Consider the following 19,772-nt stretch of genomic DNA (forward strand, 5'->3'; position numbering starts at 1 on the left):
AATTAAAAAGTTCACTGTTCGTCAAATTTCTGACAAAGCCATGTCTGATAAAGTTGATTGGAGAAATTGTTGGTCATTAGTAAGACCCTAAACGAAGCTGGATGGAAAAAAAAGACAGTTACTCACCTTTGTAACTGTTGTTCTTCGAGATGTGTTGCTCATATCCATTCCAGTTAGGTGTGCGCGCGCCGCGTGCACGTTCGTTGGAAGATTTTTACCCTAGCAACACTCGGTGGGTCGGCAGGGCGCCTCCTGGATTGGCGCCGCTATGGTGCCGGATATATACCCCTAGCCAGACCCAAGCCGCCTTCGTTCCTTTGCCGCACATCCGACAGTGGGGAAGGGGCGGTAGTGTGAATGGATATGAGCAACACATCTCGAAAAGAACAACAGTTACAAAGGTGAGTAACCGTCTTTTCTTTCTTCGAGTGATTGCTCATATCCATTCCAGTTAGGTGATTCCCAAGCCGTTACGTAGGCGGCTGGTAGGATCGAGAGTGAGATACTGCAAAATGCAAAGCGCCAAGCAGAGGCTGCAGCATCCTTGATGTTAAACCAGAGCATAATGCGAAGCAAAGTATGACAACGAAAGGAGCCGCTGCGAAGAGAATCTCGGGGTAGGGACACGAGTCAGCAAGGCGGCGACAAATCGACTGGGAGCGCCTGTAGAGGCATAGTGATGGTGCTTGGGGAAGTGCTAGCCAAATCATACACGTGCCGTGACACGTTATCATCCAAGATGAGATTTCTCTGAGAGGAAAACGGTTAGGCCTTTCCTCCGGTCAGCTCCGCAGACGAAGAGTTGGGTGTTAGAAAATGGTTTGTCCATTAACATATACTGCGACGCTGTACAGACGTCCATGAGAGTGCAAACTGTTGTTTCCCATCGACGTGGTGATGGAACAGGAAAGGGCAGACACACCTAAGGGAGGAAGGCCGCGTGAGGACAGTAATGCACTCGTCTTTGGGAAAAAATAGTGCATGGTGGACACCTGATACGAGCCTGAGCTCGGAGGACTTTGCTGGCTCGATGTAATGTGCGAGGGAAAGTTGTCTTCCAAGACAGATTATGGCAACGAAGCGATGTCTAACGGCTCGAATGGAGGAAGATAATGCGAGTTAAAAACCATGTGAGGTCCCAGGTTGGGCTGGGCGGTGGTACCTAAAGAGAGTGTAAGCGCCAAGCCCGTGAGGACCTCCGAACCATAGAAGAGTGAGAACACAGACGATCACCGCAGCCTAGGGGAAGGTAAAGATGGCTGCCAAGTTCCCTCCAGCGATGTGACACCAACGCTAGGCCCTGCTGACTAGGCCGAGGTGTCGCAAAATGGAGAGGAGGAAGATCGAAACCTAGAGAAGTAAGATTAAGCGTTTCACACCTCACAGAAGAAACACAATTCCCAGCAAGTACATTGACCAAGAGTGGAAGGCTTCCTTGCTACCACTGCATATCACGCAGCAGCACGCGTGAGGTGAGGACTGCAGGTCCGGGTGGCGAAGTCGATGCCGTGAGTCCTGAGGTAATGAGGCGTGGCTGTGAGATAGGCAGGGTAATTGGTATGCATGGACAGTTTCAAAGCACGTTGTGTATCATTGCTGTCTGACCACGCTGGAGTGACCATGATGATGCGCATTCCTGCCCTGCGAAGTTGGCAGGACACCAATGAGCCGGGAGCGTGTTGGGCTATATGCCTGAGACAGCAGTCCGAGATCGGTCCCGGGGAGAGACCATTGGTAGGAGAGAACCAGCGGACGATTTCCTGTTCATCAGTAGCAAAGTAAAGGGGAACACAGTCCATATGTGGGGAAAACTCCCTCAACAACAGCAGCACAGCTGGGCAGGGCGACCACCAAAGACAGAGAGGACGCCGAGTTGAAACCTCAAGGCGTTCCGACATGCCGGGAGAAAGCATGCTACAAAATTTCGAGTGGGTATGCAAAATGGCCAGAGATTGGATGCCTTCATGAAGGGAGGAGGGCTCATGTGTCCCCAGGTTTTCCAATAGGAGCAATGGCCGTTGTGCGGCCGTAACCGAGTCGTCGACGCTTGCAGCTGGCTGCTGGAATCCCTGGCAACGCCAGGCGACTGCCGTCATGCGGAATGAGGCGGCATCCCTGCCCACATAAAGGAGAAGGGGGTTAGCCAGCGGTCTCGGAGTCGAAGGTGCTCGAGAGGAATGGTGACTATTACATGACATAGGGCCCTGTCGGTGAATTTGCGACTTCGGAATGGTCAGTGCCATATGCCCTGAACACCGCGGCTGTGTAAGCGACGATTTCACGGCTCGCTCGAGTCCATGGGATAAGCTCCTGAAGTCTACCCCATGCTTGGGAACCCAGAGAGGGATGTCTCCATAGTGGACAATCCGGCCTAAGACATGTGAAATAGGTCCCCGTGAATGCCCAATCAGCTGAGCGACTTAAGTGCTTTGAGTCTCCCAGATAAGCCAATCGGCCAGATACGGAAACGAAAACGCGCCATCAGAGGTGGAGATGGAGCAGCTTGCCACGCACTTTGAAATGCCTGTGGGGCTGGAAGGCCAAACAGCAAGACCATTTAAACCGGAAAGAGTACACAGAACGTTGGGTTAGAAAGTGGAGTTCTACCCAGTAGCAAGGAGATGGCTTGAGTGAAAGTACGGGCGTCCTTCATATCAGACGGCCCAAGCAAAATACCAGACTATCCAATCCAAGGACCAGGATATAAGGTCCCAGGGATACCATCGGAACGTTCAACCTTCTCATAAACGAGTTGAATTCTTGTGTGGTTAGGACAGGTCTGAGACGTCGTACGGATTGGGGTTAGGAAAAGGAAGTACTACCCTTTGCCCCCTCCGTCACATCGGCGTGCTGCACCTCTGTAAGGAATGCAGCCCGAGAGAGAGCTCTGAGAGGGACAGGGTTGAATCAAGTGGAGTGGCCACCCATGACTCCACATATGTAGAAGACAGCGACTGAAAATCTGGGACCATGCCAAGAGGAAGTAGGAGTGGGATCGAGCCCGTAACCCGTATACCACCCTCGGGTCACCTTCGAAAGAATTGTCTTTGGGTCCCCTGCAGATTGCGAGGACCTCATCTAGGCCTGCTCAGGGTCGCTGACGGTTATGCGACCACGTGCAGCCGCGACCGTCTCCAAAGTCTATACTGTGGGCGAGGCAGAGAGGTGGCGGTGGCGGGACAACGGAAGGCCTCAGTGGATGTTGGCGTAATGCACGCCGAGATAGCATGAGGAGCCCTCTGTCCTTCAGGCTTTCCCGTCTGGAGGTGATTTTCACGCGAAAAGAGTTTAAACCTGATAGTCATAGATGCATCCTGTATGTAACAGGCTGGAGGAAGCTCTAGGCCGCCTTTTTTCCTCAAGGGCAGTGAGATCTTGCGGGAATCTTGAGAGAAGCATCCATAATTTTCATGCCATCCGATCGGTAACGGATATAAGGACTAAAGCAGATCTCATGAGATTGTCCGCACAGAGGCTAGAAGGCCCTTGCACAAGTACAACCTTGTCAAGTGAGTTAGGGTCACATCGCATAGACCCCACAATTTCAGAGCGGCGCTGCACGGCCATACAACTGATCTAACCAACTGATGAAACAGTGAGAGCACGGAGCGAGGGACGGACGCAAGCACTACGAACCCTCCAGAAGTATAGCAATAGCCTTAGGATGGTCGAATAAACGGTAGGGAGCCCCTCTAGTGAGGCAACCCCGACAGAATAGCCACTACCGGGTTCACTTCCTCTGGGAAACCTAATGCACCTGGAGGTCCACCATTGAGCGCTACCCCATGGGATGTCCTTGTGCCCTTAGGGTAAAGTTGTTTGGGCACACCAGAAGCTTCTTAGCATAAGAGATGTCCCGAGGGAAGACAGGTGCGTGACCAGGAAGGCCATGGAGGTCTGAAAAAATCAATGGTCAGAGTCCTGAAACTCTACGCAGACCTGACACTAACTTGAAGCACACTGGACCAGTACCGGAAGGCGCACCGATACCTGGAAACGAGAAATCCGAGGACCTATCTACTTCACGGTGCCCAGGGGAGGTCGACCGAGACCTTCGAAAGGACGGGAGCAGTACAGCATCCATAGCAGCCTGACGTGTATGGAGCCAGAAACGGTGCCGAGATTATCGGTCATGAAATCGGGACCACCGACCGAGATGAGGGAGTGCGACCGGTGCGAGGATAGGAGCGCCGGCGCTATCCGGAGACTTGCCAAGAGATAATTAATGCACGTGGCGCGGGTCCAGGAGCACATCCTAACTCTGTCATGAGCAAATGAAAACCTCACCGGTGTAGATGCCTCCGGCAGTGGAGGGAACAGTAAGCTCAACACAGCGACCGAAAGGAGACTGTCAGGCAACCGGGAATTCTACTGATCCACGTGGGATAGGTATACGACAGGATGTCGCGATACTAGGTGTCGCAGTCGTGCCGCAATCCAGGCTTAGAACAAGACTCCCGTCCCCGTGCAGATTGCACGGAAGTAAGGACAGGGCCTAGACCACACGCGCGCCGGAGGAGCAGTCAGAGCACTGTATTCGACGGTCATATGTGGACGGGAATAATTGTCAGGCGACAGTAGAGGTGCTCTGTAGGTGTTATTGCTGGCGACCAAGTGAGATGGTCCTCTAGGCCGTTCGTATGCACGGAAGCAGCAGAAGCCAGAAGCTACAACCACCGCGCGACCGGAGGAGCAGTCAGGCATTGGGTCGCGACGGCCCTTGTGGGAAACGGGAATCAACGGTGCGATGTTGTCGGTGCCAAGCGGCAAGGAGTCGAGCGAGGTGATCCAGAGGTAAGATGACTCATCTGCTGATGAGTACCGTTGCACGAGCAGCAGGAGCAGGAAGCTCACCACAGTATGCCGGAGCATCACAGCACCGGATTCGACGGCCCTATGGGACCGGGATCGACGGCGTCGACGTAGCCGGCCCGCGGCAGTCGATGCCAGGGCGTATCCGATCAAGATGAGCCCGGAGCGTGGTGCATGTTGCACGAGATGCAGCAGGACAGGAAGCTTCAACCACAAAGCGTGTGCTTGGGGCTGTGGCCCAGAGCACTGGATTCGACAGCCCGCAGGACCGAGACAGGAGTGCCGGCGCTCCAGTCTCAGCAGGTGTCAGTGCCGAGCACGATCCAACTAGTGATGACCTCTCTGGCTGCGGTGCGTTGGCAACAGAAGCAGACAGGAGAGGAGACTCAACCACGCGCGTGCACGGGGAGCTGTCGTGCACTGGTAGGAGTCTGGGCTCTCTCAATCCTCAAGAGATGAAAGCGGTGCCGATCGAACTTCGTGCCGGGCAAACTGGCAGTGACCACGGGGTACGGTGCCGAGGAGGCCTTACTGTCCGCCGAAGTAGCCCGCACTTGCAGAAGGTGGAGGAAATGAAGTGCGCTCCATGTATGTTGTCGGCTAAACGCCGTGCCAAATGAGGGCCTATGCGACACCCGAGGCAGCGTAAACAGGAGTCGACACAGTGAATTTCCTGTCGCAACGAGCCGGAGGCCCGGCAGACACGACTAGAGAACTGGTGAGTGCCACGACATTGGCTCAGGCACCAAGTTTCAGGGAGGGGCATACTCCGAACACCCCGCTAAGTACATTAAACTAACTATTAAGAGAAAAACACGTAATAAGGATTATAACTGTATTACACAAGAACTACGAGTAGCTAGGGAAGCGGAGGTCAGCTAAGCTGCGCTCCACTGTTCCAACGACCGACACGGGCGGTAAGAAGGAACTGAACGGCGGCTGGGTCGGCAGGGGTATATATCCGGCACCATAGCGGCACCACTCCAGGGGGCGCCCTGCCGACCCACCAAGTGTTGCTAGGGTAAAAATCTTCCGACGAACGTGCACGCGGCACGCGCACACCTAACTGGAATGGATATGAGCAATCACTCGAAGAAGAACTGGTAACTGCCAACGTTCCAAGTAACAGCAGAGCTTCACAACTGTGGTAAATCTGAGGCAATTACAACTGGGGTTATCTGCAAGGGTTGAACACCACTCTGAATTAGAAGGTTTACCAGAAAAAAAATCTAGGTTTAGCTTTTTACATACAAAGCCTAAGTTATAACAGCAAGAATGTGGCTTAATTGCGACTAAAGACAAGCAAACGTTGAATGCATTACGTAAGTCTCAAAACTAAAACCATGTCTAGTACACCTGAAGATAAAAAGAACCACTAAATGTATCTTACCTCATAAATGTTGGGGTGCCACATTTTGGTCAGGAATCTGAAGGTAGGCGGTGAATATGGATAGTCGATAGGAAATTTAATGTGAGCCTGCAACAAATAAAATGAATCTCAGTTTTCATGTAACAGAACACACGGAGACCAGCAAATTAATCCATGTTAGTCTTTCACACTTGAAGATTTGGTGGTCCAAAGTGATTTCAGTCTTAAAGGAAACAAAGTTGATCATTTTTTGTTAGTGCTTCAATGGACATTAGGCACCTGACAAATCTACACAGTTTTTAGCTCCATTATTGGGTCTCATGAGTGAGTGGTACTTGAACAGGAGAATTTGAAGATCAGGACTGAGGTTCATTGGATTGGCAATCCTTATAAATAGAGGGAAAGATAAGCAAGCAACTGCCTCAACTTCATGTAGCTCTAACTCAAGTCAAAGTCCCGAGATGTCTTATTAACTGTTTAAATAAATCACCACTAACAATTAAAAATCACTTAAGAATTCAGGGGCCAATATCAGTTTCCTTTTTCTAAACCTCAGAATAGGTTAAGCCTTTTGGCCCCGGTAAGAGGAATTTTCTAGTGTTCCAAGCACATTAGTGGGACTAATCTGGATCACAGCACAAAGAGGTAACTAAAGAACATTTACATCAATACCTGAACACTGCACAAACCTTGTGAATAGGCACAAGGAATATTTGTTGGCAGTTCTGAAGGACTTGGTTGGTGGAGGAAACAGAAATTCTACTTCAGGCAGACTAACTTGCCTACCAACCTGGGTATTTATACTACACTGGTTGCCATGGCACCTGAGCACTTCACAAATTCAGGTATTTCGGAGGCTTACATTTTGCAGAGCTGCGTAATCCTGCCACAAACCAGAACCTTGATAAGAGAATTTTATTGCACTAATGGTAGGTTAGCATGCCTGAAGCCTTAGAGGAGCATCTTTTTAATAAAAAAGTAACAAACAGACCCTTAGATTTCAACTAGATAGATCCTAGTTACAGTTAAAACTAGAGGTGAGTACAAAGCAGCATCTTAAAACTGACTCTTAAGGTTTGGTAAGGAAGCAAGGTGCGTTGAAATAAAAATCCAGCCTGTTTTGCAATTTAGGTTCCTCTAGTTTAAAGCAAAACAGCATTCTCAGTAGCTTGAATTTTTTTTTAAGTACTTTCACAGTGTCCACATACAGGTAGACAGCTTGTGTTATGGAAGTACAGTAATGTCAAATCCTAAGCAGAGGGGGTTTACTGCAGTATAAACTTAGAAAAATGCTAACTGGATGTTCACAATATAATGCAACAGTGATCAGTCAGCTTCTAAGCCCATTCAACCCCCAGTTCTGACATTTTATTAGAACAAGAGAGAAAAGTAGTGCTAAGAGTTCAAATTAAATCCAGAAATAAAAAAACCCAAGGTTTAGCTAGGTAGAAAGCTTGCTTGCATAATTTTCCATCTCTTGTTTGATAACATCCTAACATGCTGCTAGGCACGTCCAAGCCAACTTCAGCCTAAACTTTTTGATTTTTGTGCCTTCAACTTGGAGCCTTATTTGTATTTAAATGCAGAGGATTTAAAATTTGAAAACCAGTTTAGACAGGTCTATTTAACTTTGACAGGCACTTTCCCACTGCTATGTTGTATCGTATTCCATCCAGAAATCTCATCGATCCAAAGACAGTGCCTTTATATAAATTATTAAGCAGTTTCTGGGTTGCACGCACAACTGTAGGGTAAACCAGGAGGCTATTTGACCACTGAACTGCTTGTTAAGACACAAAGGCTGCAGAATTGAACAAATGGAATGCACTAGGTGTACAAAAATCACACTGTAGAGCAGTGTTTTTCAAAGTACTGGGTCGCCTTGCTGATTCAAAGGATAAAGATTGTTGCTGCGCAGAAGGGACCTGGAGAGGAGTGAGGTAGGGGGTGAGCAGGAATTGGGGAGAGGAGCAAGTTGGAGCTTGCAGGGCTCCTGCGGGGCCAGCTCCGTGCTCCCTGCTGAGAGGGACACACACACACACACACAACCTCCCCTGGAGCTAGCTGCTGCCAGTGGGGAGAGGGGTTGGAGGGAGTCCTGCCTGCACCCCAAACTCTTCATCCCTGGCCCCACTCCAGACCCTGCACCCCCAGCCAGAGCCCTCAGCCCCCTGCATCCTAACCCTCTGCCCCAGTCCTGAGCCTCCTCAACCCCAGCTCCATCCTAGAGCCCTCACCCCTGCACCTCACCCTGGGCCATCTCCCACACTCCTTACCATAGGCTTACTAAGGATAGTCTTAGTTCTGTGAAGTGGGTTAAGCTGGAATGTATTGCAATATTATGATTTTATGAAAATCAGTCACAAAAGATAATTATGTTGGGTTACAGACATCAACAATTTTCTTCAACTGGTCATGAGGGAAAAAAAAGTTTGAAAACCACCGCTGTAGAGTGCCACACAACACTGTTGGGGTAGCAGATAAAAGTATACATTAGCGAACCACTTAAAATCTATCAATTGCCTACCCATCAAATTTACATTGTAACCAGTCATGTCTTCACAAAAGATCATAAGGCTACAGAATTTGGAAACAAGCATTATTTCCTGCTCCATTTTATTTAGCTAAATTGAAGTACTGAGTACAGAGATGTTTTAGTGTAGCAACCCAGATACAGAAATTGGCTTTCCCAGTGAATAGCTCTTTAGCACTAGAGGTCAGAATTTCACTGTGCCAGCTGTTCAAGCTGTAGCCAGAAGGATTAAGTGCACTGAGGAAACCCAAATGATCTAAGAAAAATTGGGGAATTTTACAGTGATCACTTTCACCTCTCCTCCTCCTGATCATTGGCTTGAAAAGTGAAACTGAACTCATATCCAGGACATTTATTAGAATTTTCACAAACAAGTTTCCAGGTATTACTCAGCATTTTACTTTTCTAATAGAAATGATCAGTTTAAAGCAGCTTTCTACCAGTTGAGCATTAATATATTTCATTTGAACGGGTGAAGGAAACCAGGAGTTTTACAGGCAAGCTGCCACATAGCTGGTGAAGACTCACTAATCGCCATAGCTGGGAATCCAGCATCATCACAAACTGCCATTTAAAATATTTCCTAGATTAAATATGTCAGAAGACCAAGGATTATATAAAGCTCATTTTTGAGTGACTGTTACTTGTGGCAAATAAGTTTATACAACCCCATTGATCTGTGAAGAATGGAGGATATTTGGATACTTTTTACGCGACATACCCTGAACTAGGTTAAGATTGGCAATATATACAGTAGAACCTGAGTAGCACAGATCTGAGGCAGTATACCTATGGTTAAATTCCAAGTGGAATTTATTTCTAGAGTGAGTATCCAGAAAGCGCCGATACACAAATCAGGAAAAAAAACTTGATACCCAACATTTCCTCCCACCTCCCCGGCACACACACATCCCCCCCAGCAAGCTGCTGAGCCATTTTAAGTTTACCTTAAACCAAACTATAGAAAGGGATCAGAGCAAATCCTAGACTTCCAAGATCTGAACACTTGACTTCCCTCACTATAGTTCTTGGAAACACACTTGAAGATGTAACAGGATGGAAAGTAGAAGTAAGGATTAGATCTGTGCTTTGCCAGTTCCGAGGCACATGTTAGTTAAGAGGTTTTAAGGGGTAAATTAAACATCACTATGATATTATGCTTGATAAAATGGGTTGGCTGCAGATTCCATCCTATGTAATTATTTGACATACACAGTCTCTTCAGCTAGATTGCTGACACGCTACACTATGCAATTTAAATACATTTGTAGAAAAAGCATGGCTATTTTAGTGGATTGCTTCCTGTTTATTGCCCTACATGTTCCAGATGCTGTCAGTGTTCCATATTTGAAGTACATTTGGCTTTGCCTGCATTTTCCTGCTACTCTATTCCTTCATATTTAAAATGGCTCAAACAAAGCACATGCACATAGGGAAGCCATTCAAGGGAAACCTCAGAAAGCAATTGTCAGCTAAGTTAGTCATTTAGATATCATATTACAGTAAAAGCAGTTCTATCCAGCATGTTGTGGAATTGGGGGGTGCCAGTAATTGAAAAATGGCAGATAAGAGATAGGGAGTTTGGGGGCAGGGCTGAGGCGCAGGAGGTGTGGGTCATGGGCTCTGGGAGAGGGCTTGGGGCATAGGTGCTGGATCTGGGGGCAGCTCAACTTGGGCAGCTCCCCGCAAGCACTGACCTCTCCCAGCTGCTCCTAGGCAGAGGCGTGGCAGACAGCTCTGCCCCTGCCCCAAGAACTGCCTCTGCAGTTCCCATTGGCCAGGAACAGCAACCAACGGAAGCTGCGTGGGCAGCAGCTGAGAGTGGAGGCAGCGCACAGAGCTGCCTGCCACGCCTCCGCCTAAGAGCAGCCGGGACAGTTTGCTTGTAGGGGACTGCCCAAGGTGAACAGCCCCCTGGATCAGGCACCCCCCGCCCGCCCCCCGCATGCAAACTCCCTCCCAGAGCCTGTGTTCCACACCCCCTCCCACATCCCAACCTCCTGCTGGCCCCGCACCAACCAGATTATAATCAGGACTGTCAATGAAGATCAGACGTGACCGTTTATAGAGTTTTCCAGTTGAAGTGCTGGATAAAATGGTTTTTACTGTGCATTTGTTTTAAAAAAGTGTTTACTAAATAGTAAATTTCTAGACAATTTTTAAATGCATTCGGAGAGCCAATCAATATGGGTAGAGTGTGGTAGTTAACAATTCTAGAAATGAAAAGCAACGGTAAGTACTTACTCCATCCAAAATATTTACCTATTACTATCCCCTCTATGACCAGTATTAATATGAACATGTTACTCTAACAGTTAAAATTTGTTGGGGAAAAGTGCATGTTTATGCAAAAAAAAAGTACTCAAGACTACTGAGCTGATTTTCAGATGTGCAGAGGACCAGCAGTTTCCACAGAAATCAATTGAAGCTGCAAATGCTCAGCACCTCTGAAAAGAATTTTTGAAAAAGTTACACTCCCTATAATAAAATGTTGGGAATAAAAAGCAAGACCTAACACTCTTTACAAGCTATGAACATGCAGCATCACTGAAAACTTAGCTTCCTCTGAGGTGCAGAACAGCAGGCAGCCTAACTTAAAAAAATCTTAAATTTACACTGTTCCAGGTTGGGGGCGAGGGGAGGCAGGGGGATGATGTGCATGTGCACTGAATGTATGATGTTCCTTGCATCTCAGTGTGAAGACACTAATGCACAATGAATATCTTCTGCCATGCTTACACTAAAAGTAACATTTAGTAGCTTTACAAAAGACAAGTAATTATTTCTTCATATTACAACATGCCTCATTAGCTATATAGGTTTCTTAAGAGGGTGGTATGGAGGGACAAGGGCAGGTGGTGGCAGTTTAGAAATGTATTACCCACTAATAGTGCTGTATAAAAAACCATCACTGAAACTGTTGACATTTCTAGATACTTTCAACTCAACTTCTGCCTCCTAGGAAAGGCACTTAACTTCTGTTTGAAAAGGACTATGTTAAAGTGACCTTGGAACCTTTCGGTTTGCACCCACAGCATCAACACAGCAGAGTTACAGCACAGCACTTGATCACATGCAGCTATTCACATCCCTGTAGTCCAAACAAGCCCTTAGTCTCCATTTATGTCAACTGTTTTACTGTAATAAGAAATCAGTAAGAAAAACTCTTAAAATACAAAAAAACTTACTACACAAAGTTATTGCTGTTTCAGGTAAGCTCAGGAGAAAGCATAAAACTCAAGCATATTAGCTTATGCCCCTCATACGCAAGATGATACTGCAAGAGCTACGGCTGTAACAAATCTCTTTAGTTCAGTGGTTCTCAACCTTTCCCAATTACTGTACACCTTTCACAAGTTTGATTTGTCTCATGTACCCCAAGTTCCATTTCACTTAAAAATGACTTGCTTACAAAATCAGACCTAAAAATACAAAAAAAGTGTCACAGCACACTATTACTGAAAAATTGCTTACTTTTTCCTTTACCATATAATGATAATGCTAAAGTCAATTGGAATATAAATATTGTACTTAGATTTCAGTGTATAGCATATAGAGCAGTATAAACAAGTCGTTGTCTGTATGAAATTTTAGTTTGTCCTGACTTTGCTAGTTTTTTTTTTTTTTTATGTAGCCTGTTTTAAAGTATCTACAAGAGCTGATGTGCCCTTGGGGATATGCAGAGGTCTTCCAGGGGGTACACATACCCCTGGTTGAGAACTACTGCTTTAGTTTATCACACAGTGTGCACAACTGTCAACCAATAGTTTGGATTACATCCAATTCCTTCATGTGTAAAGGACTTAACCTAAAATTAACAAACATTTGCTGAGAACCCTTTCTGTAAACAGGCACTTTGGGCTTTAGTAGTGGTTTTCACTTTAAAAACACGTATTTAATGTTTCCCAGCAGTTAACTGGAATATTGGCACTGATGATTTCCCACTTCTGTCCCAGCCAGTTTTCTTATGCTATTAGTAACCCAGTCTTTCCACACCAGTACAAACAAAAATTAAAGCAACTTTGTACTCATCCATTTGCCCAGTGCAAATTAAATGTTTTCATCTTCATAAGTGTGGGCAGATTGTGCTACAGTAAGTCAATTTTGAAACAGATGGGAAATTCTCATTTGGACAACTGAAAGTTTGGGTATTTCAGTTGAGAAACTAAGGCAGAGAATTCCCATCCATGATTTATTATGTACTGGCGGAGTCTTCAGTTGTCTGCTCATATCAGATCGTGGGATTAGTGCTCAAGTATCAGCGGCCAAACTATACATGGTATTTCTACACACTAATACTTATTTTTAGCATAGGTAAACAGTGCAATCACCGCTAAGTATGCTGCAAGTAAGCAGGAAACTCAGGCTTTCCTATACACCTTGTTTTCAGCAGTTGCATTCCAGAGGAAAGCCTTCAGCCAAAATGGCTGTATCTGCACAGCACATACTTAACACAAGGCACAAGGCCAACAGAAGTACAGGAACTATACAAACCACTGCTATGTTAATTTTAATATCTAGTCCCACAAAATGCCTTTTATTGCTGGCTGGTGCATCACAACTTTTTAAAACTCACCTAATGGATTTGCTCTTCACATTTCAATAATCCAAGCTTAATGTGGGTGTTTAATACTACATCCTGGAAAACATTTAGTGGAGGTCATCTTAAGTATTAACAGTCCATTTAGAAAGTCAAGAAGCGGAAGCACCGTGATGCTGTCCAACTTCAGAACCTGCAAGACCACCATTACTATTAAAACTAGCTAGGCTGACATGCCATTAATACAAAGTAGTGGGTCACACACACTGTGGATTGTGTAGGCCAAGCTCATTAAACACACCAGGGGTTCCTTGCATCCTTACATTCCACCCAACAAGCTCCCTGTATTGCCACCCTCCTGATCCCCCTCTATTTCAGGGATTCTGCAAAATTTCCCCACTTCCTCCCTGATGCTTTGGCTTTTGCCCCTCCATTCTCCTTTAGGAGAGTCCTGCCTTCTCCCCACCATACCTGGGGCTCTGTCTCATCTCCTTCCCACCCCCCCCAACCCATTTCCACCACAGCAGGGTCTCTGTTCCCTCCATTCCCACCTTCACCCATGCCAATGGCTTAGTGTCTCCCCTCGACCCTGGATTGGAAAGGAAGAGTGGATGACTGGTGTCCTACCCCTACAGATCAGGAAGGGCACTAGGAGAGGGGACACCTCATTCCTTCCTCTCACTTCTTCTGGCTGTCCCTGCTGACTGAGCATCCACCTCACACAGCTTCCAGCAGGGAGAGAACGGATTTCTCTTCTGTCTGGGAGAGAAGTCATCCAGGGCATCGCATGTTAATACTATCAGGATCACATGGAGAGGGATTGTTATGCTAGAAGGTACTAAATAGGTGCCAGACACCAGTGGTTTGATCTACAGACAACTGCAGAGGTACCTGAAGCAGTGACTGTGCTAAACAGATGACAGCAGCTCAATGTATCACCCATTTCCCCTAAAATCAATTGCATTCTGCTCACTGATAACTAGAACGTTCTCTGGAATTTTGGAATTGATCCAATGTGGCATTCAAACGCGACTGCATTACACACAGAAATGCTGTCAAGTTGAGTGCAAGGTCTTTGCAAGCCTCTCCAATAAAAAGTTGTTCCCAGTGATGTATGTAGTGAGCTATACACCAGCTTTTCACCCCGGACCCTTAGTTTCAAGTTCTGATTGAAATCATGCCTGAACATGAGTTCCCAGTATAGCACCTGACTGCACCCATAATTTTCTTCACTTTTCAGACATCACATTAACTAAAGTAGTACAAGCAGAAAGCACCAAGTCAGAGTTATTTTAGAGACAGCTTGGCTTTCAACTATGCATGCTAGAAAAAACAAGTGGTTGAAAGAATTCAAACAAGACAGTCAGCCAAATTAGTTCTGGGAATCCTGAATGAAGATGCCCATTACATAGAACTAGAAAGCACAAACTATTTAACACAGGATATGCACTCCTGAAGATAACCCATAAAGGAAAAAATGGATTGTATCAAGTTTTGCTGTTTTATGATTATAAAGGTGACCTGTAAATCACAGTCTAATCTGGAAGACTAGAGATCTAGTGAAACATCACAGGAAATGAAAGTTAAGCTATTGAAAGGATGAAGGAAATTTTAGTCAACCTGTTGGTTGTTTACACACCACCAAAAAGTTTAACACTTCCATGATAAACCTTTGCTGAACACCTACAACCCTTGATCTTCTACAATTCAGGTGAATGAACTCACGATACACACAAAAACCACCTTGCCTACTGTTCCTCATCCACAAAGTCCACTAGAAAAACCCATCTGGACACTCAGCATCTTCCAGGTAAAAAACCTGTTGAAAAGTGTCCTTTATACATTTTAAAATAATGGATAAATCTTTTTGTAGGTCATTTAACACAAAGTGAACCTTTTATATTAAGTTACAAGCATTTTGAGAATGGAACCATGTTATAGGTTTGCACAGTGCCTAACACAATGGGGCCTCGATTCTGATTAGAGCCTCTAGGAACTATTATAATAGCAACATTAAAATTTACAAGTTAAGAGTTTTACTATTATTGTGTTGTAATTTGTAAATTTTACAAGCAAGAAATAGCCTATAGAAAATGTCCACTTTCAGTAAATACTATGTCTTCAATTCATATTTATGGGTAGTTATGGCTTTTGAGACTGTTAAATACTCTAATGGTTTTGGGCAGTGTTAAATTCGACAAGAAATCGACAAATAAGGCAGCAAGTCCACATACTGACCAAGTTCAAAGTTACAGCTGCACCATATTGATGAAACCAGGGTAAAAATATAGTCTGATAGGAGAATGGCGCACAAAATGACATTTTCCTCATTTCTCACACCTGGACTGTCTTTAGGGGATCTGTGTAAACTGAGCCACATTGGGTCCTTTCCTCCAAGTGTTATTGATAAGTAATGGGTGAAGAGCTGAGCAGTTATTCTGTCATTTCCCTACACTCTAACTCAAAGAGAAGGAACAATTTATTTTTTTAAAATGGTTCTCCCTTGTGTCAGAGGAGTCAAGGTCAGGTATTTTAGTCTTTGTGATGTATTACAGCTCTTAATCTTCATTCACGAACTCCTGAGCTAATCAGAAACTTAGTCTGGGGCAAACCAGTAGAATGTTTAGGATCTTGAAGCTTTCAGTTAAGTCACTTCTACCTTCGAGTGAAAATTTTATTAGAGATAGTTCACAGTATTGCCGAACTAAATATTGCTACTAGGTATGAATTATAGGACAGCTGATTCAAATGCTGATGAGTCAAGTATAACTGTTCTTGAAATACCAGAGGTCAACTAAAGGCACTATCTGCAGTAAAACTAAATCTACTGTGATAACTCATGGTCAGCTTCCTTACATTAGATAGGTGCTCAGCCTTAAACATAGCAAATGTATCTTTAAAATATTTTAGTTTTGACATCTTGCTGTAGAGCTGTTTAAAATGGCAGAGGTATGCTGAAAGCAGAATGACCTGCCCCCCTTGACAATAGGCCAGCTGCATATTCCTGAAAGCGTGCCCTTCCCCATCACGCTATTTATTCTTGTTGCTTTGTCAGCACTGGGATCAGCACATGGCTACCATTGCCTGTATTAACCAAGCCAACTCTGCAATGCCTGTTTTTCAATGCAAAGGCTTACTAGCTCAGCAATATACACTACCAATAAGAACTGGACAAAGCAAGGGCCTATTTCAAAGCTGGGCTAGACTACTGAATTGTTGAGAGAGTAATATCCCAGGCTCAAAGTGAGCTATGTTCACATGCAGTGTTAGTAATGCACACTTTTCAGCAGCCCCAGCAGGAAAAAAGGGGGGGGGGGGGAGAAAAAGGGAAAAACTGCAATTAAAGCACATGGGAAAGAAAAATGACAAGTTATTTGGTTCCTTCTGTACTACAAATCACTAAACCTAGAAGCTCTGCAGCACATGTTCTGTAGTTAGTATTGAAACTTTAAACCAAAGATCATTTCACATAATACAGTCAATATAGTAAAAATGGTGATGTGTTATAAATGTAGTTCATAGAACCACAGAATATCAGATTATGTCACATGCAGCAAGAAAGATATTTTAACCATTGGAAGTCTGAATTATAGAATATCAGGGTTGGATGGGACCTCAGGAGGTCATCTAGTCCAACCCCCTACCCAAAGCAGGACCAATCCCCAAATGGCCCCCTCAAGGATTGAACTCTTAACCCTGGGTTTAGCAGGCCAATGCTCAAAACTACTGAGCTATCCCTTCCCTCCTCCTAGTTCAGCATAGGAGCCCAGGAAGGGAAATTAAGTGCTAAAAGGATTAAAAATTGAAATCTAGCTTTTAATAAAATACATGGATACTACGATTAGAATTTTTTGCACGTCAGAATGAAGGTACGTGGCAAGCTATTTGGTGGAAAGCATATATATGCCATGCTTTTACTATGTCAATCTCAGAGCTTTAGCAACCTTTCAAAAACAGACATTTACAGAAGGACTTTACTTGTCCCCCAGCCCCATCAACAAAATAAAGTATTGTTCCCACTCCATCACAAATCTAAAAGAGAACATTTGAAATACTGAGTTAAGGTTTAGATTGATCAAAATATTTTAGACTCAGTTAAGACTCAAAGTGACTATTATGATAATCTAGTATCTGGCATTCTGCATAGGGTGACCAGACAGCAAGTGTGAAATATCAGGACAGGGATGGGGGTAATAGGCAAGACAAAGCCCCAAGTATCAGGACATCTGGTCACTTTAATTCTGCAAAACTGGCCAGAAAATCTCATTGAACTTGGTTCCCACCTATACTTGCAAGAATTTAAATCTATTTATTTAGTTTTGAAATTTGACCAGTAACAGCATCTTTGTTTGGAGCAATCATTGGTCCTGAATGCTTCCCCCAAAACGTGTAATCTACCAGCCTGCCTATTGCCTTAACTGGTCCATGGACCCTATCTCTGCTCAAATTCTTCTACATCACGTCTTACTATTTCCTTCCTTTCCTCTAATGGAAATACCTTTTTATGGTCTTCCCAAAGCCTTGTTCTCCAAGCTTCAGGGTGTCAGTTCCAAGTCTTTTGCTTCATGTGAGGGAGAGGACAAAGTACGTTTGTGGCCCATATGTTTTTACAGATGGATACTGAGCACATATTTCATAGTTCCCCCATCTTCTCCAAAGCCCTAAGACAATCTTACATCATCCACTGATATATCTTTGCTTTGAAAGTTAGGCTTGGCAAATGTGGGCAGGAAGCCTCAACGAATTTCAAACTCATTTGCTTGCTTTGACTGGAGAATTTCCATCAACACTTAAGCATTGCCAAAAGTGGTAGTTTAGCAGAGTGGTTCTCTTACTCAGACAAGAATATAATTAAGTCTTCAAGGTGACTACACAAGAACTTTGAAGCTGACAAAAAATAGGACAGAGCCCAATAGGCTTTAAACTTATCCTCAGCTATACGTGGCATAGAATCATAGGACTGGGAAGGACCTTAAGAGGTCTTCTAGTCCAGTCCTCTGCACTCAAGGTAGGACCAAGTATTATCTAGACCATCTCTGATAGGTGTTTGGAGATTTTTTAAGAGCAGGTTGGACAATGATGGCAATTCCACAACCTCCCTAGGCAATTTATTCCAGTGCTTAACCACTCTGACAAGATTTTCCTAATATTCAACCTAAACTGCCCTTGTTGCAATTTAAGCCCATTACTTCTTCTCCTATCCTCAGGAGTTAATTGTTGTTTCTCTCTCCCTCCTTTTTGTAACATCCTTTTACATACTTGAAAACGGTTATGTCTCGTCCCCTCCCCCCATCCTCAGTCTTCTATTCTCCAGACTAAACAAACCTAAGGATGAGGAACTGTGTGGCTGAACTACAACAACGTACAGTCTGATCAATACCTGAGTACTGCCAAAGTGCTAGCATCCATTGGCTTGTGTAACATTATATGGGTAAAGTGAAATAGGTCCATTCTAGTCATGCTGGAAGACCAGGTGGAACCTTACAGCTTCCCAGCTAGGTTCAGTGTAGGATGTGTCAGGTTATCTGGGTTTTCCCTGACTCTTCACTTGCAGCTCTAGCTATTATCTAGCCACTGCTTTCTTTTGCAAACAAGCTGTGTAGCTGTTGTCATGGACAGCTTATTTGAAGGCAGTATCCAGGAGTAAAAAGGCAATTTATATTCCAGACTGCTGGTATGCTGTGTGACCTTGAGCAAGTCACAAACCATTCCTGAGTTTAAGCTGCCAACCCCACTCCCAACATGGGAAACAAACATACTTGACGTCTCTAAAGTATTTTGAGTTATAGTTGAAAGGTGTGTAAGTATAAAGCATCAACAAGTATCCTGAGGTCTAGCCTCCTCCTTTAATGACTCATTTCTTCATGTAGATTAGAAAACCATGGTGCACCTGGCTGGAAAAAAGCAGTGAAGGTTAGCATAGGCCTCATTAGTTCTAGTTCCACTTTAAAAATATTCTACTATCTACTCAGTGCTTCAACAAAGTGACAGCTATGGTTTAACAGGTCTTGTGCAAAGGAGGGGCTTTGAAAGAGTGTAGTCAACACAATCCAAACAAAGCAGTATGAAAGGCAGAAAAGAAAGTTAGTCTAGCAGCTGATAATTTTCATTCTGTTGAATCCATGATGAAATATCTGCCAGAATTTACTTTGATGCTCTCAGAGGCTTAAGGATCATTCCTGAAGTTGTTCAGTTCATGCACAGCCTGCACTACCCGTTGATTAGACGAGAAAAACACTTTTCAGAACACATTCAGGCACAAATGCACAACATTTCTACTTCCAATCCATTCCTAACAGCAGTGCTGCTGCTGCTGCTATAATTAAGCAACTACCGTTCGTACTGGGCATTCTGCTCTCTCATTAAACCACTAGTCGTGTTAGACAATTTATAGTGGCCTTCACATAAATTATATTCATGCACCCGTTGAGAGGAAACAATACTCAACTATAGATGCTTTTTAAAAAAAAAAAGCACCAACTCCCAAAACTTAGCAGCATTTCTTGCAGAAAATTGAA

General features: G+C 44.7%; 1 protein-coding gene across 2 annotated transcripts in view; it reads right to left on the bottom strand.

Annotated features, from left to right (window-relative positions):
- The window catches only part of UBE2R2 (ubiquitin conjugating enzyme E2 R2), an 87,971-nt gene that overhangs the window by 36,431 nt on the left and 31,768 nt on the right, over nt 1-19,772 (bottom strand). For both annotated transcript variants that reach the window (XM_032779856.1, XM_032779857.1), the window contains exon 2: nt 6,203-6,289. In XM_032779856.1, coding sequence (XP_032635747.1) covers nt 6,203-6,289 — 87 coding nt within the window. The remainder of the gene's footprint in view (nt 1-6,202; nt 6,290-19,772) is intronic.

This window comes from Chelonoidis abingdonii, chromosome 6, assembly GCF_003597395.2.
Source record: "Chelonoidis abingdonii isolate Lonesome George chromosome 6, CheloAbing_2.0, whole genome shotgun sequence".
Taxonomy (NCBI): Eukaryota; Metazoa; Chordata; order Testudines; family Testudinidae; genus Chelonoidis; species Chelonoidis abingdonii.